At 41.5% G+C, this 27,177-nt stretch overlaps 1 protein-coding gene across 4 annotated transcripts in view; it reads left to right on the forward strand.

Moving 5' to 3' along the window:
* Positions 1-27,177, forward strand: part of LOC124617258 — a 303,970-nt gene that overhangs the window by 66,511 nt on the left and 210,282 nt on the right. For 3 of the 4 annotated variants that reach the window (XM_047145250.1, XM_047145253.1, XM_047145252.1), the window contains one exon: positions 8,096-8,209. The exons of the other annotated variant lie outside the window; for it this stretch is intronic. In XM_047145250.1, the coding sequence (XP_047001206.1) occupies positions 8,096-8,209 (114 nt within the window). The remainder of the gene's footprint in view (positions 1-8,095; positions 8,210-27,177) is intronic. 4 annotated transcript variants of the gene reach the window in all.

Below are 27,177 nucleotides of genomic sequence, written 5' to 3' on the forward strand. Positions count from 1 at the left end.
AGAAATTGGTAGCAACTTTTACATGGATAAATTGAAGCAAAGTCGGCCAAAAAAATAGTTGTTTGAAAAAATGAGAAGTTTAATTTTGTTATCTCTGGAGATACGCACTTGATAAACCTAAAACTCTGTGTGCGATAACTTACCATCACAAGGTCTTGGAACATAAAATTCCATTCTCCTACTGCTTACCAGTAGTTTACAAATTGAGTGCAAAATTAACATTTCTTATAAAAACTAAAAAAAATTGGTATTTTCAGCCTACTGCTACAAAAAAATATTTCCTGCACTCTTTTAAACCATTAGAAATGCCATTGTCTGAACTACCTAAAAACTAGATTTGATTTTGCAATGCGAGCATATAAGGCTCTACAAAGTAATGACAAGGGTGTGGTGAAGCAAGCTGGTATATTTTTACTTCCCCTCTTGTTTTGCCATCTGCCTCCTTAAAATTCATTTTTTCATTTTTGAATTAATTACCATTAACGTACGTGAGTATAATCTGCATTTTCATAAAAGATAAAGGTTGGCCCTCAGTTTTAAAGAGTATAACACCAAATCTAATTTTGTACTTAGTTTTATGTATGTAATTGATTTTCTAATTTATTTTCAATATTATCTTTCATTATAGGGCAAAATCAGTAATTGTTTTGTAACTTAAATTCTATTCTTGACTTATAAACAAATATTAATTCTGTACTAATTATAAACATTTGGAGGAACAACTAATAGTATTCTTAAAGGATCTTTTTGGCTCCGTTTGGAAACAGCCCTTAACTAATCTCAAAGTAATTAACAGTTTTGCCAAAAGTATTGTTTGCGTAACAATATATGTGAATTTCATCATTTAAACAAATAATTCAGCCTAACTTTTGTAGTAGAAGAAGAAACTATTAAAAAGAACCAATTTTTCGATGTATGCAAGTAGTTGAATGAGTAAAGTTTTACTTGTAATTTATGTAAATTGAACATCAAGCAATGTGTAGTTTCAGTACCTATTATTGTGAGGATATGTAAGGGCCCAATTTATGGTCCTGAGACATTCAGTCCATGGTTGAGCTTCAGACGAGGAAACTGTGTTGGTTAGATCAACAACAATGCATCCACTTAACTGTGAAATAAGTGTTACACCAATAGGCTGTGTGTTAAAACAATGACAGTGTCTGTTCCATACGTACTTTATTATTCTAAAAGAACAGTGAACTGTGTGGTTAGGCTTTTACTCCTTGTAGATGTTTAACAGTAAACTATTGTAACAGTATGTAGATGTTCGCCAGCAACCTATTAATGAGGCGTATTGAAAGTTAAACAATAGAGCACTGGCCGTATATAACTGTGTATTATTGCAGGGTTGTGAACAATGAAAGTAAACAACTGTGAAACGCAACTGTGCACCTGTCGGCCACATTATTTACAGTAGTTAGTGTCGAAATTACAAACCCCATTTTTCAGCCGGTGTAGCAGTGCAGTACGTTGACACCAAGGACGATCAACGAAGAAATGAAGCAGGCAAACGTTACAAGGTGAAGGTACAGTGAAAATCGTCCACATTCAGTTGATACTGAAATTAAATCTGACATTTTCTATTATGTTTTGCAATTGTTTAGTGATGCCTGGGAGGAAAATAAAATCAGAAGTCCTAAGGAATAGGAAGTGAGCTTGAATTAAAAACTTGAAAAACTAAACAAATTAGTATTTTTTTTAATGATCTCTAAAGTCTTAAGCTTTATAAAATTGTTTTTGTAAAAACTGAAAAGGCATAAGGAATCCAATAATTCGGATAGTATTCTCTTTTTTCTCTGTCTATAAATTTGAGGTAATTATGTGGGTTTCGTAGCATGGCAGTTGGCTGTATGCAATTTAATGAATGCATGTTACATAACAGTGAAAAATGTCCTGGACCAAAAGCTATAGCATCTACTGTTGCTGGCTGTTCCACATAACATTATCGACAGGAAATTACCATGTTTAGCAATGATATTATGGGAAGGAAAATTGCGACTCACTATTTAGTGGAGATGTTAAGTCTCAGATAGGCACAACAAAAAGATTTTCACACTTAAAGCTTTTGGCCAGTGGTCTTTGTCAACAATACACACACACACACACACACACACACACACACACACAAGACTGCAGTCTCAGGCAACTGAAACCACACAGCAAGCAGCACCACCAGTGCATGATGGGAGTGGCGACTGAGTGGGGGAAAGGAGGAGGCTGGTGTGGGGAGGGGGAGGTTAGTACGGTGGGGATGGCGACAGTGAATTGCTGCAGGTTGGGCGGCGGGCAGGGGAGAGGTTGGGAGGTGGTGGGGGGAGGGAGAGTAGCATAAAATGAGAGAAATAAATAAAAAAGTAATAAAATAAAATAAAAAAAGACTGTTTGTGGTGATGGAATGACGGCTGTGTAGTGCTGGAATGAGAGAAGGGAAGGGGCTGGATGGGTGAGGACAACAACTAACGAAGGTTGAGGCCAGGAGGGTTACGGGAACGTAGGATCTATTGCAGGGAGAGTTCCCACTTGCTCAGTTCAGAAAAGCTGGTGTTGGTGGGAAGGAACCATATGGCACAGGCTGTGAAGCAGTCATTGAAATGAAGGATATAATGTTTGGCAGCGTGTTCAGCAACAGGATGGTCCACTTATTTCTTGCCCATCCCATACATCCTCCCTCCACCACCTACTCCAGTCTGGTCACTAAGATCTCCTATGGGGCTACCTTTGAAACCAGTCATGTGTTCTACAAGCTAAGCTGCCATCACTGTGCTGCATTCTTTCTAAGCCTGACAACCAACAATCTGTCTGTCCACACGGATGGCCACCGACAAACTGTGGCCAAGAAACAAGTGGACCACCCTGTTGCTGAACATGCTGCCAAACATAATATCCTTCATTTCAGTGACTGCTTTACAGCCTGTGCCATATGGTTTCTTCCCACCAACATCAGCTTTTCTGAATTGCGCAGGTGGGAACTTCCCCTACAATACATCCTATGCTCCCGTAACCCTTTTGGCCTCAACCTTCGTTAGTTGGTGTCCTCACCCATCCAGCCCCTTCCCTGCTCTCATTCCAGCACTACACAGCTGTCATTCCACCACCACAACCAGTTTTTTGTATTTTATTTTATTATTTTTTCTCTCTATTTCTCTCCTTTTCCATTGCCCCCCCCCCCCACCTTCCCACCCCACCCCTGCCTGCCGCCCAATTTGCAGCACTTTACTGTCCACCAAGCCCACCATACTATCCCTCCCCCTCCCCACACCAGCCCCCTCCTTTCCCCTAGCTAGTTGCCACTTCCATCGTGCACTGGTGGCGCTGCTCGCTGTATGGTTTCAGTTGCCTGAGGCTGCCGTCGTGTGTCATCCTTGGTTTTCCATCGTTTGATTTGTGTTTAGCAATGGATTCACACGGATTGGGACACTCTGGACAAAGTAGGGACAAAAATTTTGTTTCTGTGATGCCATTGTTTCATTGCCAAACATCAGAATTTGCACCTTGAAGTCCTTAAATTTGATCTAACAGAAGATGAGCTAATTGTCATAATGGATTTTGCTGGAAATTATTCATTTATCATTCAGGATGCTGTGCAAGTTTTCCAGGGAAAATAGACAAGCATCAGTCCATCCATATGTCATGGACAGAATGTCCAGTGAAGGAGTCACTGATTTCAAAATTAAATATCTTGAAAACTAAGGGTAATAGGTTAGTGCAACAAAAGATGTGTTTATTGTGAAAGTTTAAGAATTTTGTATGGAAATTATACAGATGTTTCAAAGTAGGTCGAAAAGTAAGGACTGAATATTTACATAAGTGATTGCAGATATTCCTTAAATTTCAGAAACCCTATTCTTAATGCCCTAGGTTCATCGAGTAATTGATTTCTGAGATATCTTCAACATCAGGCAATACATATGTGCTATTTTGTCTAAAACTGACATAGTGAGATCGTGGCTGTGTACAATAAATACAGAGAAGAAGACAGCAACCAGCCACTATTAATACTGCTATTTATTTAAGTAAATAGCGCCGTAACTGGTTTTGAACTGGCAGGTTCATCATCAGACCGCTGTTCACATGATTTGAAAGATACACTTTACATAATCGTCAGTTTTCGATTTTTATTCTTCCACTTTGGCGAAATATTCTTGGTGTGTTGATGCCCTACAGTAGAAAACAGTGTTAGAAGCGCCCTATGTGAACGTAACTGACCTCCAAACGATGAAATACAGAGTAAATAAGTATGTGAGGTTAACTGTTTATGGTACTTACATCTTAAATTCCACGCGATTTTGTTGCGAAGTTGCAGGATTGTATATTTCAAAGATTCCAAAATATATCCAGCACTTATATAATTTGTGCATCACCATATTGTGCAAAGCAACACACACACACACACACACACACACACACACACACACACACACACACACACACACATTTTGCATAAATAATTTTATTGTCATCCTTTTATTGATACCATTGCATTAACACTGCTGAGTTGTAAATATAATCACTATTGTCCTTTATTACTGCCTGATGATTAGGTTCCTTTAAGGAATCATCAGGTAAATCTGAATCACTGCAACATTGAATAGTGTTTCAGCATCTTCAGGTGTCGCACAACTTATTTCTTTAATACAGCCGTCATTTTCTGCAATACAGTTACAAAATTACGCATAGGCAAATGTCTTTAACTTGCAGTTGTGTACAACTCCCTTAAATATCTAGGTTTAATTGATACAATACCAGTTACTTACTGTGAGTGAAAAATAACTCACCACAGCCTACGAAAGCGTTACTGCCTAATGAAGAAATCACATTATGAAAGGTTAAAGAACTAGAATTTTCTTCTGTAGTACATTATTGATTCTCCAAAAGATTACTAATTGTTCTTCCCCTAAAAAAAATGTTGACTCCACAACAACAGGCTCGAAACTAACAATCACAATAATAGATGAGCACTGTTAAAAATATTGCAAATGTTATAATATCAACAGTGTGTCTGTAAGGCTATAGGTTAGTCCAAATTTTGGTCATGTCTCTAAAAATACACAGTCTTTATTTAGTAACAAAAGGATGTATTTGCACTTGCTGTTATGTCTTTTAATGCTGTAGTACTGCAAAGGGGACCAAAGTGATGTAAAAGGCAAATGCTACTGTGACATAAACATTAAAGTGAATTTGTGGATATGCTACACACTATCTCTGGAATGATTTGAGATTGTAGTTCAGTCTTTTTTGCAATCAATAGATTAGTTTTTCTAGACAGTGATGAAGTACGTGTGTTGAAATGGCCAATTTTGTAGACGTGTCGTTATGAGTCTAAACCCCCTTAATATTCTCTCTTTGTGTCTCTGATTTTGTTATTTCATTATGTAGTTAGTATGATAAATATTAAGAATATACAAAGATGATGTGACTTACCAAACGAAAGTGCTGGCAGGTCGATAGACACACAAACAAACACAAACATACACACAAAATTCAAGCTTTCGCAACAAACGGTTGCTTCATCAGGAAAGAGGGAAGGAGAGGGAAAGACGAAAGAATGTGGGTTTTAAGGGAGAGGGTAAGGAGTCATTCCAATCCCGGGAGCGGAAAGACTTACCTTAAGGGGAAAAAAGGACAGGTATACACTCGCCCCCCCCCCCCCCCCCCCCCGCCACACACACACACACACACACACACACACACACACATCCGTCCGCCCATACACAGACACAAGTATGTGCGGATGGATATGTGTGTGTGTGTGTGTGTGTGTGTGTGTGTGTGTGTGTGTGTGTGTGTGTACCTGTCCTTTTTTCCCCCTAAGGTAAGTCTTTCCGCTCCCGGGATTGGAATGACTCCTTACCCTCTCCCTTAAAACCCACATCCTTCCCTCCTTCCTGACGAAGCAACCGTTTGTTGCGAAAGCTTGAATTTTGTGTGTATGTTTGTGTTTGTTTGTGTGTGTATCGACCTGCCAGCACTTTCGTTTGGTAAGTCACATCATCTTTGTTTTTAGATATATTTTTCCCACGTGGAATTTTTCCCTCTATTATATAAGAATATACTCTGTATGACAGATTAATTTCTCATTGTGATATATAAAGTTTGTCTGGAAAGTAATGTCACTAAGCTAAATTACGTGCACCAATAATGTCAGTATGTCAATAAACATCAGTGTAATGATGAGAACAGCATAACACATCAATTCTTTAAAATACCATCTACAGTGCAACCTCTATATAACGTTTTTCAAGGGACCACAAATTCCGAACACTCTATAGAGGAAAATACTATAAAGAGGAAGGCTTCCAAATAATAATTATAGGGCATTACTGAAGATCGGGATACCACTAATCAGCTTTGACAAATGGTGCCATAGATGACATTTTAAATTTTCACAACACTGTAATATGATATTGCAAATGATCAATGTATGAAATGATTCGTTTTTTGTAATTAAAACTTGGGGCCCGGTAGGTGGATGGGTGACAGTAAATGGCACCAAAAAGATCGCAAGCAGAATGTGCGTCACATGTCACGTGACCAGGTTCTGCCGCCGACATGTGAAACACGCTGAGTGCAGGCTTTCCGAGTCTGTGCAAACTGTGAATCCACAGAACGGAAAACAATGCGTCTACATCCAGTCACTTCAACATTATAAAGAGGTAAATCATTGACCAGGGTTCCAAAAATATGAGCATTATATGGAGGTAATTGTAATATAGAGGAAACACAGTAAAGAGGAAAATTTAACATTGTTTATATGGACTTTTAGTCGGGACCGAAAAAAACAGATGTAACATGGAGGAAAACATTATATGGAGGAACATTATAAAGAGGTTTCACTGTACTTGCATCACTAAACTTTTGCCAGCAAGATTTCTAAGTGCTTTGGGTATCCTGAAAGGCCCAGGTTCCAAAAGTCCTTTAGGGCTCATGTAACAGCAGCGTAGTCTCCAAATGGTGTCCTTTCAAGGTGAGCTGGAGAGAAAGATAAATAAATAAATAAATGAATATCAAGGAGCAAGGTCGAAACAGTATGGGGGCTGGGGCAGAATTGCTACTTCGTTTTTTGTTCAAATAATCCCGTGCCATGAAGGTGGTGTGGCTGTTATCTTGTTGGTACTTTCAGGATCTGGCAATGTGTGTTCTGATGCATACAACGTTTCCCTCCCTCCAAGCCTGTCGAGCACATCCTCATAGAAGGTAGAGCACCGATGTTCTGCTCTGCAGGGACAATCTCATTGTGGACGATATCACTGACACTGAATAAAGACACTCAGCATTACCTTCACTTTGGATCTGTTTGTGTGCCTTCTTGGGACATGGTGATTGCAAGGTGTGCCACTTGGAGCTCGCCTTCTTGTCATATTGGAAAACCCATTACAACATTGTTCAGAAAGATAGCGTAATTTATACACAATTCCAGAATTTCTTCACAAATGAACTCTCGGTTGGACTCGTGGTCATCGTTTAATGTTTTGGGTCCAGTTGTTCTCACACTTTCTTCATATGCGATTGTGTGAATGCCTCTAGTGTCTGAGCAATCACATGGACACTCATTCTATGTTTAGTGTTTAAAAGTTAAAGCCCAGGATTCACACTGTCATCACCTTTCAAGGGTATTATGTTGTTGATCTCATACCAGGCTTCCAAAAAGGTCTTGTGCTACTGAAACACCTTCCATTTTGACAGACGTTCTCTCCCAAATGCCTGCCCAGTCACTGGAAATGTTTTCACAGTGAACTTCCTAAGTTTCACACATAATTTAATAGCATAGCATTGTTCAAATCAACGCTGCATTGCAGCTGGAACCTGACCACTAGATTGAGGTTCATGTTGGGAAATGTCCTGACTCTGCAGAAATGTGGAGGGACTGAAGTTGGTTGTGTGGGGAAGTTAATAACTGCCACCAACTAGCTCAAGCAAGTAGACTGCGCCCTGAACAATAAGAGTGTCAGAAAGAGTAGGTGACCTTACTTTCCAGGCAAATGCTTAATATTTTATTAACCCAATCAGATGAAGAGAGTGTTTAGCACTACTGGTGCATCCATTGGTCGAACTATTCTGCCTGAGATTTAATGTCAGATGCTCTGTTTTGTTACAGAAGAGTTGAAAAAGAAGCTAAGGGGTGTCCATACAGCCAAGGCAAAGGCGGACCATAAATATCATAATATAGCGAAGTCGGCTATAGAACTGGCAGTTATATTACAGGACAAAGGTAGTGCATTCTTTTTCAATCTGATCTTACAGAACTATTGCACTGTTTATTGATTCTTCAGTAAAAGTGCTACCTTTAAATATAAGAATTTAATCTTTGTATCTCTTTAAATTTTGTGTACGGCCTACAAACTTGTTAGATATACATAACATCCTTTATAATGGGCATCATTGGTGATAAATTGTAGTCTTCAGCATTCAGCTTCATTCTGTGGACCTGATTTATCACCAATTGTGTCTGTTATGTAGGTCATAAAGGCAGCACTTTTCTTTGCTACTCAAGTGGCATTTGTTCAGTTGCTAGTGTCTGTGACAACAGTTCTTCAGATAATGACTTCTGATCAACCATGTCTGTTATAAAAGGCATAAAGGCAGCACATTTCTCTGCTACTTACATCACATTTGTTCATTTGATAGTGTCCACGTCTGTATTAGTACAGTCTAAAATTATTTTCAGCAACTTTGTAACATGTCTAGAGAACTAGACTGAAAGGACACAGGAATCACAATTACAGAACAGAAATTAAACCATCTGACAAGGGAACTGTCCAGTCTGACATGTCCAAACCTGTCCTGAATTTTTTTTATATGGGAAGAATACACTGAAAGCATCACAGTGGCAAAATTTCAGCTGCTGAAACACACTGCAAGTATTAAAATATAATAATAATAATAATAATAATAATAATAGAAAATTGCCATTGGCACATCAGTAAACAGACAACACGGTACAATGTGATAGTAATTTAAACTCAATTTTCTTTTCAATTGATAGTTGCTCTGACACAATTGTTCACTGTTGCTGTTTGCTTGAATTTGCAGCTCATTTAATAACCATAAGGTATCACTAAGTGTTGACATGGAGGCAAAACTGTCTTAATTTTTTTCCCCCATATACGTTTCCAGAGTTTCACAGTAATGTGGTTTACTGTTAATGTTTTTTCCTTGCAAAGGTGAAATACGAAGAGCATGGGATACAGCCAAAATAACCTACTGTTCCTGAATATATCTTACTTATTAGTTAATGTCTTGGATATTTATTTGAATGGTGTTGACGTTTTCATTAGAAATTGCGGAAAAAAAAAAAAAAAACAGGAAATAACACTGACAATTCTATGAATTGTGCTTTGAGCGATGATTGTCCAGAATAAAAATACAGTACATTCCTAACCGAAAGAAAATGTGTAGTAATGGCTTACACTGACAAGGAGGAGGTAGTAAAGCTTTTGGTTAAATGAAGAGGGGAAAAAACACTTATAAAGTTAAAAGCAGTGTGCAGTGCACCGATTTCAGTTTGTGGAATCTGGACATCAGTTGGCTAAATGGAAGAAAGATTTACATGGAGTATGACATATGTACCATAATGAAACCTGCAGAAGTGTGAAAGAAAAACAATTCAAAAAAATTGAGAACTGCTTGTGACAGTCACTGCACTGTGACCAATCGAGCTCTATGAGATTGGGTGCTCTCAATTGCAGGTGAGATAGACATTACGGAGTTTGAAGCTTTTTTGACCTGGTTAAACAGTTTTATGAAATTACACGGAAAACGAAATTGGAAAATTACGAAGTTTACTGCAAGTATATGTGTACAGGACATGTTGTTAATAGGTAGTGCTATAGAGAAATTTGTAGCTGACATCACAATGAAGCCTCTCATTATTTCATAAAATGCTGTGAATAAAGACAGTCAGTCAATTTCATGCAAGAACTGCCTGCAAAGACAAGAGTCATGCAGTCGATGAATGTATGACACATTTCTATTTAACAGTGCCAGTGATAAGTATCAATAAGTTACTGCTTGTACAGCTTATATCTTTCTTCAGGAACCTTAAGGAAGTTGGGGGGGGGGGGGGGGGGGAATCGTGTAATCGGTATAGCAGAATCGGGAAATCTGCAAGACAATAATTTTCAATACTACATCTCAAATGTCTTCCTACAGTTGCAGAAAATAATTCATTGCTTTTGTTGGACTCTTGATGTAGACACATGACACATCTGTCTTTAAGGGGATAACATAAAGACTGTTAATATAATTTGGATTCCACCTGGAACTAATAATGTAACTCAGCCTCTCGATAAAGAAATTTTTGTGACAGTGTACAGCATTTTTCAAAAAATTATCGGACTATATAATTTCCTGTAGCTCTTTGTTATTATGGCAGATCAGTGGACCAGTATTGTTAAACTTCCATCATATGTGCTTTGTTTGAATCACCATGTTCTCCAAATTTGCTCATGTGTACCTGGTATGCATTACAATATGCAGAACAACAGCCATGACCATTTCTTACCCCATCCCAACGTTATCTAAATAAAATGAGTTATTGCTGTGAAGTGCCTGAATGCATTAATTTTTCTTTTCTCATGTGAGCCTGATGTAAGGAGAATATTTATCATTCGATAGAAACTATGCATTTTTGTGATGACTAACAAGAAACTGTTTCTTGTTACTAAAATATACGTTCTTAAAAATTTGTCATAAAGCCTGTGAGATGAGAATTTCAAAATATATTTCATGTAAACAGATTGAAGTCATCTGTAATACATCATCATACGCTGCCTTGATTTTCTTTCTGCTGTTGGTCACTTGTGTAACAATTACATATACAGCAATTTAGCTGTTGGTATGAATGGCAGGTTATTCAAAATAATGATTTAAGACATTTTTGGTATGGTTTAAGGGGAGACGGAAGGCAAGTGGGCTTCAAAAATTCGATTTTTAGATTTTAGCATATTTGAAATGCCTGGTTTTTCCTGCGTGAAACAGTTTTTGTTTTATATAAATCCAACAATATTTTCGTGAGATATGGTTTCCTGACACTCTGTGCAATCTGGCATTTAAGTGCCATGCCTTCCTTTCTGCGCCATGCAGAGATAATGCACAGCATTCTTTTACTCCTTGTATATTATTTCATGTTTTTATTGTTTTATCGCTTCAATGTTTCCTACCCTGTATCTACTATCGATACTCGTTTTTCCGATCGAGTTTGTCACTGTTTTCGAGCGTTAATGGTTGTGCTTAATGAAGTTTGTTGTGAGTGAAGCGTTGATTTTATTTTCTTAGATTCTCCTTGTTTTGATAAAAATGCCGCGAATAAACCAATTCCTGCCTAAATTAAAATTCAGAGGAAATAAATACGTAAAGATAAATGAGGTTAATGGGTCACAGGACCCGAGAATGTTGGACATCAAGAAAATCAGCACATCAAGAAAGAAATTGCAGTGTCTTCAAGGCATTTCCTGCGTTACCTTCTGGAGATGAACATTTCTTTGGAAATATTCTGGTGAACCTTAGCATGCTCTGTGATTTCATTTCCAAAAATACTGTGTGCAGAATATGTGGTGGTGACGTATCTTTGGGTGAGAATCAGTGTCTTCATAAAGGGATTGTGTCAAACATGACAGTGAGTTGTACAAAATGTGGTGCAGTTGCTACAACCATGTCATAAAAAATGGCAAATAATAATTTATATGAGAACAACATAAGGCTAATGTATGGTCTCAGATCTATTGGTAATGGGATGGAGGCAGGCAAACTCTTAGGTGCATTTCTTGACATTCCATATCCTCCTGCAGAATTTATGGTACTGCTGTTGCTAAAGTTTGTAACAGCTCAATGAAGGAATCGGCTGAAGAAGCACTCAAGGAAAGTGATGACAGTGAAAGTGGTGATGTTTGTGCGTGTTTTGAAGGCAGCTGACAGAAACATTGACACAATTCACTGAATGATGTCGTGACAGCTACATCATTTGATTCTGGCAAGGTAATTGATGTAGAGATTCTAAGCAAGTACTGTAAAACTTGTGGCAGTGGAACTGAGAAAGAGCATGAACATAACTGTCAGATAAATTATAGTGGTCCAAGAGGTGGGATGGAAGTAGCAGGAGTTCTCAGGATTTTTAATTGTTCAGTGGCAAACAGAGGAGTCAGATACACACAGTATTTAGGGGACGGTGACAGCAAGGCTTATGACCGGGTATGTGCGGAACAACCCTATGGTCCTAATGTCACAATTTCTAAATTGGAGTGTATTGGACATTTCCAGAAGAGAATGGGGTCCAAGTTGAGAAGATTATTGAAAGAAAAGTAAAAAATAATATTGGAAGAGGGTAAGAAGATAGGTAGTAAAGGTCGCCTGACAAATGTTGAAATAGATTACAGAATTATTATGGCTTGGCCATAAGAAGAAATGTAGGGAATTTAGGAAACATGAAAAAAGCAGTATGGGCTACCTTTTTCCATAAGCTTTCCACAAATGAAAATCCAGTGCACAGTCTTTGCCCGAATGATCCTGACACTTGGTGCCAGTACAGGAGAAGTACCAGATATGACCAAAACATTTCTTACCTGCATCAGTAATGAATGAAATTAAACCCATATTTAGAGGCCTTTGTAAAGATATGTTGTTGAAGAAATGTCTTCATGGGAAACCCCAAAATTAAATGAATGTGTGAATTCTGTCATTTGGAACCGGTTACCAAAAACTGTATTTGTTCAGCTTACAACCCCCAAATTTGGTGTTTATGATGCATATTTTATGCTTCGATGATGGTGTAACTAGAAAAGTGGATGTTTTGGGGTGTAATTAGATAACTGGATGTTTTGGAATTATTGGGCATAAAATCTAGTGGAAATACTTCAGAATCCTTGGTGCAAATAGATAAAGAGAGAATCCGCATAGCAGATATTGCTAATTTAAAATGCACAAAAGAAGCCAGACAGAAAAGAAGAGTGACAAAGAGAAGAAAAGATGATCAGTATGATTCAGATGATGCTCAGTGTGGTGCAGGAAAATATTAGTGGTAAGTAATTTTCATCAATAACTATACTAGAATAGGAATATTAAACTTACTGGCAGATTAAAACTGTGTGCCCGACCAAGACTCGAAATCGGGACCTTTGTGTTTCGCGGGCAATTGCTCTACCATCTGAGCTACCGAAGCACGACTCACGCCCGGTCCTCACAGCTTTACCTCTGCCAGTATCTCGTCTCCTACCTTCCAAACTTCACAGAAGCTCTTCTGCGAACCTTGCAGAACTAGCACTCCTGAAAGAAAGGATACTGCCGAGACATGGCTTAGCCACAGCCTGGGGGATGTTTCCAGAATGAGATATTTTCACTCTGCAGCGGAGTGTGCGCTGATATGAAACTTCCTGGCAGATTAAAACTGTGTGCCCGACCGAGACTCAAACTCGGGACCTTTGCCTTTCGCTGGCAAGTGCTCTACCATCTGAGCTACCGAAGCACAACTCACGCCTGGTCCTCACAGCTTTACTTCTGCCAGTATCTCGTCTCCTACCTTCCAAACTTTACAGAAGCTCTTCCGCGAACCTTGCTGAACTAGCACTCCTGAGAGAAAGGATACTGCGGAGACATGGCTTAGCCACAGCCTGGGGGATGTTTCAGAATGAGATTTTCACTCTGCAGCGGAGTGTGCGCTGATACGAAACTTCCTGGCAGATTAAAACTGTGTGCCTGACCGAGACTCGAACTCGGGACCTTTGCCTTTTGCGGGCAAGTGCTCTACCATCTGAGCTACCGAAGCACGACTCACGCCCGGTCCTGACAGTTTTAATCTGCCAGGAAGTTTCATATCAGCGCACACTCCGCTGCAGAGTGAAAATATCTCATTCTGGAAACATCCCCCAGGCTGTGGCTAAGCCATGTCCCCGCAATATCCTTTCTTTCAGGAGTACTAGTTCTGCGAGGTTCGCAGGAGAGCTTCTGTGAAGTTTGGAAGGTAGGAGACGAGATACTGGCAGAAGTAAAGCTGTGAGGACCGGGTGTGTGTCGTGCTTCGGTAGCTCAGATGGTAGAGCACTTGCCCGCGAAAGGCAAAGGTCCCGAGTTCGAGTCTCGGTCGGGCACACAGTTTTAATCTGCCAGGAAGTTTCATATCAGCGCACACTCCGCTGCAGGGTGAAAATCTCATTCAGGAATATTAAACTTTACATGGATTTTTTTCAAAACCACATTTTTTTACTTTCAGGTACCATTATTTGATAAACTAATGGGGTTAGAAACATGAAATTTGGTCTGTTTGTACTGCAGATGGTAATAAGTAATTACAAGTAAATTGAGAACCACCAAACAATCAAACTGCTTTATAATAATTAATATACAAAAAAAAGTTAAATTTTAATAGTGAAAGATTAATTTTTTTTCCTTCAAAACCATAAGAGATATTATGTTCAAACACAGATGATGTGACTTACCGAACGAAAGTGCTAGCAGGTTGATAGACACACAAACAAACATGAAATTTTTATATATATCTAAAAACAAAGATATCAATATAATGGAAGGAAACATTCCACGTGGGAAAAATTATATATAAAAACAAAGATGAGGTGACTTACCGAACAAAAGCGCTGGCAGGTCGATAGACACACAAACAAACACAAACATACACACAAAATTCAAGCTTTCGCAACAAACTGTTGCCTCATCAGGAAAGAGGGAAGGAGAGGGGAAGACGAAAGGAAGTGGGTTTTAAGGGAGAGGGTAAGGAGTCATTCCAATCCCGGGAGCGGAAAGACTTACCTTAGGGGGAAAAAAGGACAGGTATACACTCGCACACACGCACATATCCATCCACACATACAGACACAAGCAGACATATTTCAGATCTGGAATGAGAAAAGGCGAAAAGGTGTTGGTTACAGCTGGGCTATGTTGGACTTGGGTTGGTAGACAACGATGTGCATAAAGGTTAGGTGGTTGTGTTGCCGCCAAAACACGTTAAAGGACGGAGAAATTCGGGAAAATTTTGAAAAAACTGCGTGTAGTATATTAAAAGGAGTGGTATTGTGGTGGCAGATTATGAAAATGAGGCTAACAATTGTCTGGCGAAGAAATAATGGCGTTAAAACCCGTGGGAAGCGGCTAAAAATGATCAGTGATGTGGGAAAAACGGAAATGGAAATAAAGCGAAAGTTATTAGAACTGGCCAAAATGGTTGTTTAAAAGGTGAAAGGAGCTGTTTGTGAACTAGAAACGGTGGATATTATAGCGGCGGCAGTGCTGAAAGCGGCAACAAAAAAAAAAAATATTTTTTTGGTTATGGTTTGGAAGTGGGTTACGTATTATTGAGTATATATATAGGCGGGATAAAATAGTATAGCAGATTACGGTAAAAAGGAGAAGGTGAATACAAAGTGAAACTACTGGCAAAAACAGAAAGAGGAAAATAAGACGACAGAAAAGATTTCGAAATGCAACAGTGACAATAACAAACGTAATTGTTGGATTCAAATTAATGATATCAATATAATGGAAGGAAACATTCCACGTGGGAAAAATTATATATAAAAACAAAGATGAGGTGACTTACCGAACAAAAGCGCTGGCAGGTCGATAGACACACAAACAAACACAAACATACACACAAAATTCAAGCTTTCGCCTCATCAGGAAAGAGGGAAGGAAAGGGAAGACGAAAGGAAGTGGGTTTTAAGGGAGAGGGTAAGGAGTCATTCCAATCCCGGGAGCGGAAAGACTTACCTTAGGGGGAAGAAAGGACAGGTATACACTCGCACACACGCACATATCCATCCACACATACAGACACAAGCAGACATATGTCCTTACCCTCTCCCTTAAAACCCACTTCCTTTCGTCTTCCCCTCTCCTTCCCTCTTTCCTGATGAGGCAACAGTTTGTTGCGAAAGCTTGAATTTTGTGTGTATGTTTGTGTTTGTTTGTGTGTCTATCGACCTGCCAGCGCTTTTGTTCGGTAAGTCACCTCATCTTTGTTTTTATATATAAAAACAAAGATGATGTGACTTACCATACGAAAGCACTGGCAGGTCGATAGAAACACAGACAGACACAAACATACACACAAAATTCTAGCTTTCGCAACCAATGGTTGCTTCGTCAGGAAAGAGGGAAGGAGAGGGAAAGACGAAAGGATGTGGGTTTTAAGGGAGAGGGTAAGGAGTCATTCCAATCCCGGGAGCGGAAAGACTTACCGTAGGGGGAAAAAAGGACAGGTATACACTCGCGCGCGCACACACACACACATATCCATCTGCACATACACAGACACAAGCAGACATTTGTAAAGGCAAAGAGTTTGGGCAGAGATGTCAGTCGAGGCGGAAGTAAAGAGGCAAAGATGTTGTTGAAAGACAGTTGAGGTATGAGCGGCGGCAACTTGAAATTAGCGGAGGATGAGGCCTGGCGGATAACGAGAAGAGAGGATATACTGAAGGGCAAATTCCCATCTCCAGAGTTCTGACAGGTTGGTGTTAGTGGGAAGTATCCAGATAACCCGGACGGTGTAACTCTGTGCCAAGATGTGCTGGCCGTGCACCAAGGCATGTTTAACCACAGGGTGATCCTCATTACCAACAAACACTGTCTGCCTGTGTCCATTCATGTGAATGGACAGTTTGTTGCTGGTCATTCCCACATAGAATGCATCACAGTGTAGGCAGGTCAGTTGGTAAATCACGTGGACGCTTTCACATTTGGCTCTGCCTTTGATCGTGTACACCTTCCGGGTTACAGGACTGGAGTAGGTGGTGGTGGGAGGGTGCATGGGACAGGTTTTACACCGGGGGCGGTTACAAGGGTAGGAGCCGGAGGGTAGGGAAGGTGGTTTGGGGATTTCATAGGGATGAACTAACGGGTTACGAAGGTTAGGTGGATGGCGGAAAGACACTCTTGGTGGAGTGGGGAGGTTTTCATGAAGGATGGATCTCATTTCAGGGCAGGATTTGAGGAAGTCATATCCCTGCTGGAGAGCCACATTCAGAGTCTGGTCCAGTCCCGGAAAGTATCCTGTCACAAGTGGGGCACTTTTGTGGTTCTTCTGTGGGGGATTCTGGGTTTGAGGGGATGAGGAAGTGGCTCTGGTTATTTGCTTCTGTACCGGGTCGGGAGGGTAGTTGCGGGATGCGAAAGCTGTTGTCAGGTTGTTGGTGCAATGGTTCAGGGATTCCGGACTGGAGCAGATTCGTTTGCCATGAAGACCTAGGCTGTAGGGAAGGGACCGTTTGATGTGGAATGGGTGGCAGCTGTCATAATGGAGGTACTGTTGCTTGTTGGTGGGTTTGATGTGGCTGGACGTGTGAAGCTGACCATTGGACAGGTGGAGGTCAACGTCAAGGAAAGTGGCATGGGATTTGGGGTAGGACTAGGTGAATCTGATGGAACCAAAGGAGTTGAGGTTGGAGAGGAAATTCTGGAGTTCTTCTTCACTGTGAGTCCAGATCATGAAGATGTCATCAATAAATCTGTACCAAACTTTGGGTTGGCAGGCCTGGGCAACCAAGAAGGCTTCCTCTAAGCGACCCATGAGTAGGTTGGCGTACGAGGGGGCCATCCTGGTACCCATGGCTGTTCCCTTTAATTGTTGGTATGTCTGGCCTTCAAAAGTGAAGAAGTTGTGAGTCAGGATGAAGCTGACTAAGGTGATGAGGAAAGAGGTTTAAGGTAGGGTGGCAGGTGATCGGCGTGAAAGGAAATGCTCCAACGCAGCGAGGCCCTGGACGTGCGGAATATTTGTGTGTAAGGAAGTGGCATCAATGGTTACAAGGATGGTTTCCGGGGGTAACACATTGGGTAAGGATTCCAGGCGTTCGAGAAAGTGGTTGGTGTCTTTGATGAAGGATGGGAGACTGCATGTAATGGGTTGAAGGTGTTGATCTACGTAGGCAGAGATACGTTCTGTGGGGGATTGGTAACCAGCTACAATGGGGCGGCCGGGATGATTGGGTTTGTGGATTTTAGGAAGAAGGTAGAAGGTAGGGGTGCGGGGTGTCGGTGGGGTCAGGAGGTTGATGGAGTCAGGTGAAAGGTTTTGTAGGGGGCCTAAGGTTCTGAGGATTCCTTGAAGCTCCGCCTGGACATCGGGAATGGGGTTACCTTGGCAAACTTTGTATGTGGTGTTATCTGAAAGCTGACGTAGTCCCTCAGCCACATACTCCCGACGATTAAGTACCACGGTCGTGGAACCCTTGTCCGCCGGAAGAATGACGATGGATCGGTCAGCCTTCAGATCACGGATAGCCTGGGCTTCAGCAGAGGTGATGTTGGGAGTAGGATTAAGGTTTTTTAAGAAGGACTGAGATGCAAGGCTGGAAGTCAGAAATTCCTGGAAGGTTTGGAGAGGGTGATTTTGAGGAAGAGGAGGTGGGTCCCGCTGCGATGGAGGACGGAACTGTTCCAGGCAGGGTTCAATTTGGATGGTGTCTTGGGGAGTAGGATTAGGATCATTTTTCTTCGTGGCAAAGTGATATTTCCAGCAGAGAGTACGGGTGTAGGACAGTAAATCTTTGACGAGGGCTGTTTGGTTGGATCTGGGAGTGGGGCTGAAGGTGAGGCCTTTGGATAGGACAGAGGTTTTGGATTGGGAGAGAGGTTTGGAGGAAAGGTTAACTACTGAATTAGGGTGTTGTGGTTCCAGATTGTGTTGACTGGAATTTTGAGGTTTTGGAGGGAGTGGAGCTGGAAGTGGGAGATTGAGTAGATGGGAGAGACTGGGTTTGTGTGCAATGAGGGGAGGTTGAGGTTTGCTGGAAAGGTTGTGAAGGGTGAGTGAGTTGCCTTTCTGGAGGTGGGAAACCAGGAGATTGGATTGTTTTTTGAAGTGGACTGACTCCATCAACCTCCTGACCCCACCGACACCCCGCACCCCTACCTTCTTCCTAAAATCCACAAACCCAGTCATCCCGGCCGCCCCATTGTAGCTGGTTACCAAGCCTCCACAGAACGTATCTCTGCCTACGTAGATCAACACCTTCAACCCATTACATGCAGTCTCCCGTCCTTCATCAAAGACACCAACCACTTTCTCGAACGCCTGGAATCCTTACCCAATGTGTTACCCCCGGAAACCATCCTTGTAACCATTGATGCGACTTCCTTATACACAAATATTCCGCACGTCCAGTGCTTCGCTGTGATGGAGCATTTCCTTTCACACCGATCACCTGCCACCCTACCTTAAACCTCTTTCCTCATCACCTTAGCCAGCTTCATCCTGACCCACAACTTCTTCACTTTTGAAGGCCAGACATACCATCAATTAAAGGGAACAGCCATGGGTACCAGGATGGCCCCCTCGTACGCCAACCTATTCATGGGTTGCTTAGAGGAAGCCCTCTTGGTTACCCAGGCCTGCCAACCCAAAGTTTGGTACAGATTTATTGATGACATCTTCATGATCTGGACTCACAGTGAAGAAGAACTCCAGAATTTCCTCTCCAACCTCAACTCCTTTGGTTCCATCAGATTCACCTGGTCCTACTCCAAATCCCATGCCACTTTCCTTGACGTAGACCTCCACCTGTCCAATGGTCAGCTTCACACATCCGTCCACATCAAACCCACCAACAAGCAACAGTACCTCCATTATGACAGCTGCCACCCATTCCACATCAAACGGTCCCTTCCCTACAGCCTAGGTCTTCGTGGCAAACGAATCTGTTCCAGTCTGGAATCCCTGAACCATTACACCAACAACCTGACAGCTTTCACATCCCGCAACTACCCTCCCGACCTGGTACAGAAGCAAATAACCAGAGCCACTTCCTCATCCCCTCAAACACAGAATCCCCCACGGAACCACCACAGAAGTACCCTACTTGTGACAGGATACTTTCCGGGACTGGACCAGACTCTGAATGTGGCTCTCCAGCAGGGATACGACTTCCTCAAATCCTGCCCTGAAATGAGATCCATTCTTCATGAAATCCGCCCCACTCCACCAAGAGTGTCTTTCCGCCGTCCACCTAACCTTCGTAACCTGTTAGTTCATCCCTATGAAATCCCCAAACCACCTTCCCTACCCTCTGGCTGCTATCCTTGTAACCGCCCCCGGTGTAGAACCTGTCCCATGCACCCTCCCACCACCACCTACTCCAGTCCTGTAACCCGGAAGGTGTACACGATCAAAGGCAGAGCCACATGTGAAAGCACCCACGTGATTTACCAACTGACCTGCCTACACTGTGATGCATTCTATGTGGGAATGACCAGCAACAAACTGTCCATTCGCATGAATGGACACAGACAGACAGTGTTTGTTGGTAATGAGGATCACCCTGTGGCTAAACATGCCTTGGTGCACGGCCAGCACATCTTGGCACAGAGTTACACCGTCCGGGTTATCTGGATACTTCCCACCAACACCAACCTATCCGACCTCCGGAGATGGGAACTTGCTCTTCAATATATCCTCTCTTCCCGTTACCCACCAGGCCTCAATCTCCGCTAATTTCAAGTTGCCGCCACTCATACCTCACCTGTCATTCAACATCGTCTTTGCCTCTGCGCTTCCGCCTCGACTGACATCTCTGCCCAAACTCTTTCTCTTTAAATATGTCTGCTTGTGTCTGTATATGTGTGGATGGATATGTGTGTGTGTGCGAGTGTATACCCGTCCTTTTTTCCCCAAGGTAAGTCTTTCCGCTCCCGGGATTGGAATGACTCCTTACCCTCTCCCTTAAAACCCACTTCCTTTCGTCTTTCCCTCTCCTTCCCTCTTTCCTGATGAGGCAACAGTTTGTTGCGAAAGCTTGAATTTTGTGTGTATGTATATGTCTGTTTGTGTTTCTATCAACCTGCCAGCGCTTTCGTATGGTAAGTCACACCATCTTTGTTTATATGTAAAAATTTCATTGTTTTATCGCTTATAGTTCTTTTGAAAAGTGTACCTATACAAAGGTGAAATAGCATTGGCAGAAGAGGGTTAAAAATTGCCTACCGTCTCCCCTTAAGTGCTTAAAATCCGTATGTGTTCACTTTGGACTGTACACTACGTGGCGCTGGTTTCTCCTGTTACAGCTGCGTGTGCGTATTTGCAGTTACACGTGCTAGGCGGGGCTGTACAAACTACTGTTATAAGTAGTTCTTTGTGCAGCAAAAATTTGCAACTTTCAACATTTTTTAAATGATACTTGCAGTGTGCATTAGCAGCTAAATTTTTGAGAGTGAATATCTTTCAGTGTATATTTCCTGTGTGAAAAATTTCACAGTAGGTTTTGCTGTGTTGGATTGCACCATTTGCTTGTGAAATTCGTAGACAATGTAGTACTTTCTGCAGGTAGTCAAATGAACTACAGAAAATCTCAGAGCAACTCGTTGAAGTGAGTAATTGCTTTGGGCTACACATTAACTTTCCAAAAGCAAAAATTGTCACCAGTGACCCAGAAGAACTGTGATACAGTTAAACAACATCCCAACTCTTACGGGCTCAGCATTCGTTTGATGAGTATGGACTTGATGGCCCTGGTTTTCTTGAGCTGAGGTCTGGTAAACGCCCCAGTCCTCTGTCTCCGTAAGCTCTGGGCATGCTTCCCTTACCATCATGCGGCGTGATGGTGGTACGTTGCTTGTCACAGGGAATGGGGTCTTGGCTTGACCTCCCAGCTTGCGAGGTTGGTAAAAACCTCTATAAGGAAAAACCCCTCAATCTCAAGGTGTGCTGCACACTGATGAGGTGCATGGCTGTTGAGGTGGGACAGTAGTTAGCGGGCAACCTCTGGTGAATGTGCTGCACATATAAGGCTTACTGAGGCATGCAATGCTCTGTCTGGGTGGACTCATATTTCCCTAGCTGCTGGTGGTACCGAAGTGGAAACCTCAAACTTCTCATCCTAGTGGAAAGGGTAGGCCGCTGACAGATGCTAACACCCAATCAAATAAAGAGGACTCAGTAGTCAGTCCTCCATACTCATTGCGGCGGTGCGGTTCTTTCCGTCCCTTTCCGACGAACCTGCACCTACCTGTGAACATTGTCTCAGCAGATCATCAGTAGGAAAGCCGAGTGAAACCTACTGTACTCGACATGAACCAGGCTGCAATTTGTCACTAATCTACGTTTCTGGAGAAACACGAAATGAAAGTTTGGAAATTTTGTCCTCAATTAATATATTCTGAAACTTAGGTGAACAAGTATCACTGCCAAGCCCGTGCTAGTCTTAACACAGTCACTCACAATCCCTTTCACTCACGTTAGCAAATTTATGGTGTTGCACTTCCCGAAAATGTAATAGCTACAAAAATACTGGTTGTTTTTGATTGATAATGCTCGCCAAATATTAAGTTTGTCGGTATCAAATGCAGTCACAGTTTTTGGTCACCGACCTGCTCAATACGCCAACCGGACTATAAGTCTTTTCTCATCACAAAATTCACTTAAAAATTCCGAAATTTCTACACGCCCATCGGAGTAATTATGCGGTCACTTTACCACACTTTTGATGTATGAAACACTGCTAGATCCAGCAACTTATTTTTTCCATCCGAACTACTACTACACACGTCTGATCTGTTTCATGGCTAGGCTTCGACTCCTCTCTAGAACACTCTGTCTTCTCTACCAACAGAGAAAAGCGAGCGAAGAATATTGCTTTACCATTGGTCAGTTTACTCAACAGCCAATAACAAAACAACATTCTCCCGCATCAGTCCGCACTTTTCATCAATAACCAATGGCAAAATAGTAAACCTAACGACTGCACCTTTTACCGACGTAATCATCTAATATGCTGAAGTTTTGTTTGTGCATTAAGTTATTTACTATTGTTATTTATACCTGAATTAACTTTCCCTTTACCATAAACTTACTTTACAAATCTGTTCTACAAAAATCCCCTTGTTCATATCCATACTTCTTCGAAATGTTCCCACACTAAATCCTACTACATAACTCGTTAAACAATTATCTTCATATTAACGTTAATCCACACTCACGCATCATTCATAATGCTAAAACACATTTATAACATTTTTCATACACAAAAAGACATAATAACACTTTATGAAAATACTAGAACAGTTTATGAAAAACATTCTATTACTTTAGTGCACTCTACTGGGCACAATCGAAACTAAATCAGTCCCTTATCCAATACTGTCCTCTATCGGCTGATACATAAACTACGTGCGCATCCAGTCTCGCGTCACCATCTGTCACTATCCAGCTCTGAGGCACATCTCCCACTTAACCGCCTCCAAGGCAGGATCGTTATACGGTGCTACGCCTCATCATGGTTACACATTATTTGTCTACGAATAGTAACAGAATGCGTGCTACTGGTTAGAATGTGTTTTTGATACTGAAATTGAAAGAAGGCAGCTTTGGGAAGGTTTCGCCTTTCCTATTCAAAACAAATTGGAGGGCATCTCGGGTACACTGTGTTCATCAAACGCTTGCGTAATGACACACTGTTGGGTGAAACTGCTAGTTCCCAATAAGCGACAAACCTCCAGAAGTGCCTTGGAGAACGTGTCATAGAAATGGAACTCCACAACATCTAGAACTACAGCAAAGGTGTTGTCTAGAGATCTGGAAGACACTACCAAGGAGGAATTGTAAGATGAGTGAGCTGAAGAAGGGATCATCAATGTGCAAAATATATTGAAAAGGTTGGCTGTGGATCTAGTAAAATCATGACTCCTTCATCCTTACCTTCACTAGCACGAAACTCCTAGGGCATATCAATGCAGGTTACCTCTGCCTAAGTGTATTACCCTATGACCCCAACCCAGTGCACTGTTTTAAATGCCAGTGCTTTGGGCGCACTACCTTAGGATGTAAGGATGATGCCAATTTTGGCAAATGTGGCAAGGCCATCCAAGGCAGAATTGTTTGCTCCTCGTCTCCGAAGTGTGTAAATTGCTGGGGATCAGCCTGTCTGGAGTAGGGACTGCAGTGTCCTTCTTAAAGAAAGGAAGATATTGGAAATTAAAACATTGAAATGAAATGCATCCCATGTGGTGAGGCCAAGATGACCTACAAGGCCATGCAGCCTCCCACATTCATTGCATCTTTTGCTTCGGCCGATAAGAAACCTATTTTGACAGCCAGTGCTTCTACACAAACAGAGGTTGCTAGTATCAGCACTAGTATCTGCATTTGCCGGTGTACTTGTCAAGCTGCAGTTGTTTTAGAGCCCAAAGCCCCACCAAGAAAACCAGAGAAAGCCACAGTTGCTACCAGTGTGGAGCTCCCACTACCTCCAAAGGCATAGTCTTGTAAAAAATTCGGCACTGACTGCCGCTGCTGCAGTATTTGCCGCAAAGCCCTCCCAGGGCAAGAAAACAAATGGGAAGCTTTCACCACAGGCATAAACAGGCATTAGACTGTCAGACCATGTCTGTGTCATTTGACTTGACAGTTCTGCTGCTTCTTCTTTGGAACCAATGGATGTCGAACTCAGCCCAGGGTAACCATTTTGCCTTAGGGTTGACCCTCCACCATTTGTGGATTCCCGATTCTGGTGGAAAGTTCAATCCCCTTCATAAATGGCTTCCATTCTACAGTTGAATATGAATGGATTCAAGACTCATGTGAAAGAACTGAAACTCCTGGCAAAGGCACAGCCCCTGTGCTTGTGTTTACAGGAAACACTTTTCAAATCCATTGGTGCCCCTGTGCTTCCAGGCTATACTCTCTACCGAAAGGATGACCTGGCTGGGGAAAGAGCCAAGGGAGGTGATGCTGTATTTGTCAATAACATTCACCACTCCTCTACACCCTCCTTAGTTACTGACCTACAAGCTGTAACCATTGCATTTCATGTGGGTCAGAAGATCAGTATCTGCTTGCTGTACTTACCTCCGCAGGACACAATAGACTCACACGATCTTGCAGGCCTTATTGAAAAACTCCCCTGCATGTTTATCCTACTGGGTGATTTCAGTGTCCATTTTTGTATTGTAGGGCTCAAACTGTATTTGCCCCAGGGGTTGAGTGTGGGAGAAACTGACTCTCCTGTGCATCCTCAATAGGCAGGCAGTCCCACTCGTTTCTCAGCTGCTACGGGGCTCATTCTACAATTTTACTAGAACGCCATCAGAATCTATGGAATTTACGTTGTGAAGTATACAACAAAGTGTGACAATATGAAGTCATACATTGATATTAATGAACATTTTCCAATTACAATAATGGTAATCTAGGATTAAAGTACAGTAGTTAGCTTAGTACACTGCCACTGCCAGAGATTACACACACACACACACACACACACACACACACACACACACACACACACGCAAAAACACGCACACACAGGTTCAAATCTACCTTATGAAAAACCAGTGCACTTAAATTACTAAACCAACATTGAAATATGGTAAGATTCATATTGCCACCGGAAATAGAAATCTGTATTTCAATCACCGCTTTTGTAGGTGTGTATATAGTCGTGCCATTTCTCTGCTGGACAAAATTTCATTGTGTTGTTATATCTGTCAAATGCATTTTAAAAAATCTTTGCAAATATATTGCCAAACATATACATTAAAAATATAGTTTTTTAAAAGTATTTCTGTTAGGGTAGTATGGCAGATAGTTACAAATTATGTCTTGATTGCTTAGCTACAGCACTTTGTTGAATAACTGGAAGAATCATGTAAATTAAACTAATTTTGTTCATTTAATAAATTTTTTGGGTTTTTCTTCTTTTCTGTGAAAATTTCCATTTCTTCCAGGGAGTGTAGCAAAGGGCCTTTATCTTCGTTGTGGTTAATTTTCATGTTGCCTTGACCCATTAGAAGAACATAGTGTAAAGTAAATGAATCCAAGGCTTCCCACTACAAGAGCTCAGATTAAATTACACAAATCTGTCAAGACAATTCGACTTCCTAATAAAAACCAGTATGCTCCCAATAGTAAACTAAATTACATATTCAATAAAAAACTTATAAGTGTGTACCAATTTGACAAGTTTTTGAAAATTAAGTGTAGCATCCAATGTGTGAACTGTGTAGTAGATATGAGTTCCTTGAGGATGCGATTTTTGCCTCTTGGGATGTTACAAATATGCCTACGAATATACCAGGTGATGAAAATTAGAGATAATTAAATGTAGTTTACTGAAGCATAAAAAGAAGAAAAGAGTAGTTATTGCGAAGAAATGCTGAGACGGAAGAAATTAACATAAATTAAGGCCAGTTGGGTGACAAGAACCAAGGACATGTTATGGTGCTAGTTTCAACTGCGGAGTTCTGAGAAACTGGTGTCTAGAGGAAGAATCCAGATGGCGCGTGTAGCGAAACAGGCATCGAGGTCGTGATTATCATGTTGTAGAGCATTCTCTGCAAAAGGATATTGCGTATTGGCAGTGTACACCCTCTGCCTAATCCCAGTCACCCTAATTGATAATTTGGTGTTAATTGTGCCGATGTAAAAGTCTGAACAATGTTTACGTGCATGACTACCACCAAAGTATCAGTTAGGATGAATGGGCATAGGCAGAGGGTGTATACTGGCAACACGCAGTATTCTGTTCATCCTAATTGATAATTTGGTGGTAGTCATGCCGTTGTAAAAGGCCGAACAGTGTTTACAAGTGTGCCTAACTGCCAAATTATCAACTAGGATGAATGAGCATAGGCGGAGGGTGTATACTGACAGCACAAAATATCCAGTTGCATTCTCTGCAACATGACAATTGTGACTATTCTTCCCCCAGAGACCACTTTCTCAGAACTCCACATGTGGGAACTAGTGCTATAACATGTCCTCGGTTCTCGCCAACACCTGGCCTTAATTTATATAATTTTCTTGTGTCTCAGCATTTCTTCACAGTAACTACCCATTTCTTCACTCTGTTTTAGTTTTCTACATCCTTCATTGTCTTACCCGTCTTATTTTTCACCAGTCAGCTCTCACATAAAATCCACTTGACTTTTTACTCTTACTAACTCATGCATGATGTTTAAGCAATAACCTCTGTCTTGCATATTACCCTGTCTTCCACCTTTAAGCTCTCTGTTTTTCAAATCTTGTCCTATACGGTCCATGACAATCCCATGTGGTGAGTCTCTCCTGACTTGTGGTTCTTGGTGACTTTCCCGAAATCTGTGCCTTTACTTAGACCTCTCCAGCCCTTTTACTTCACCACTCTTCCTACCCCTTCAACCGTTATGCCTGGACTTCGAAATCTTCCTCATTGTAACCCTCTTTTATGTGTGTGTTCTCTGCTGCTTGGTGAGTATCTATCC

Source organism: Schistocerca americana, chromosome 1 (assembly GCF_021461395.2).
Source record: "Schistocerca americana isolate TAMUIC-IGC-003095 chromosome 1, iqSchAmer2.1, whole genome shotgun sequence".
NCBI classification, from domain to species: Eukaryota; Metazoa; Arthropoda; class Insecta; order Orthoptera; family Acrididae; genus Schistocerca; species Schistocerca americana.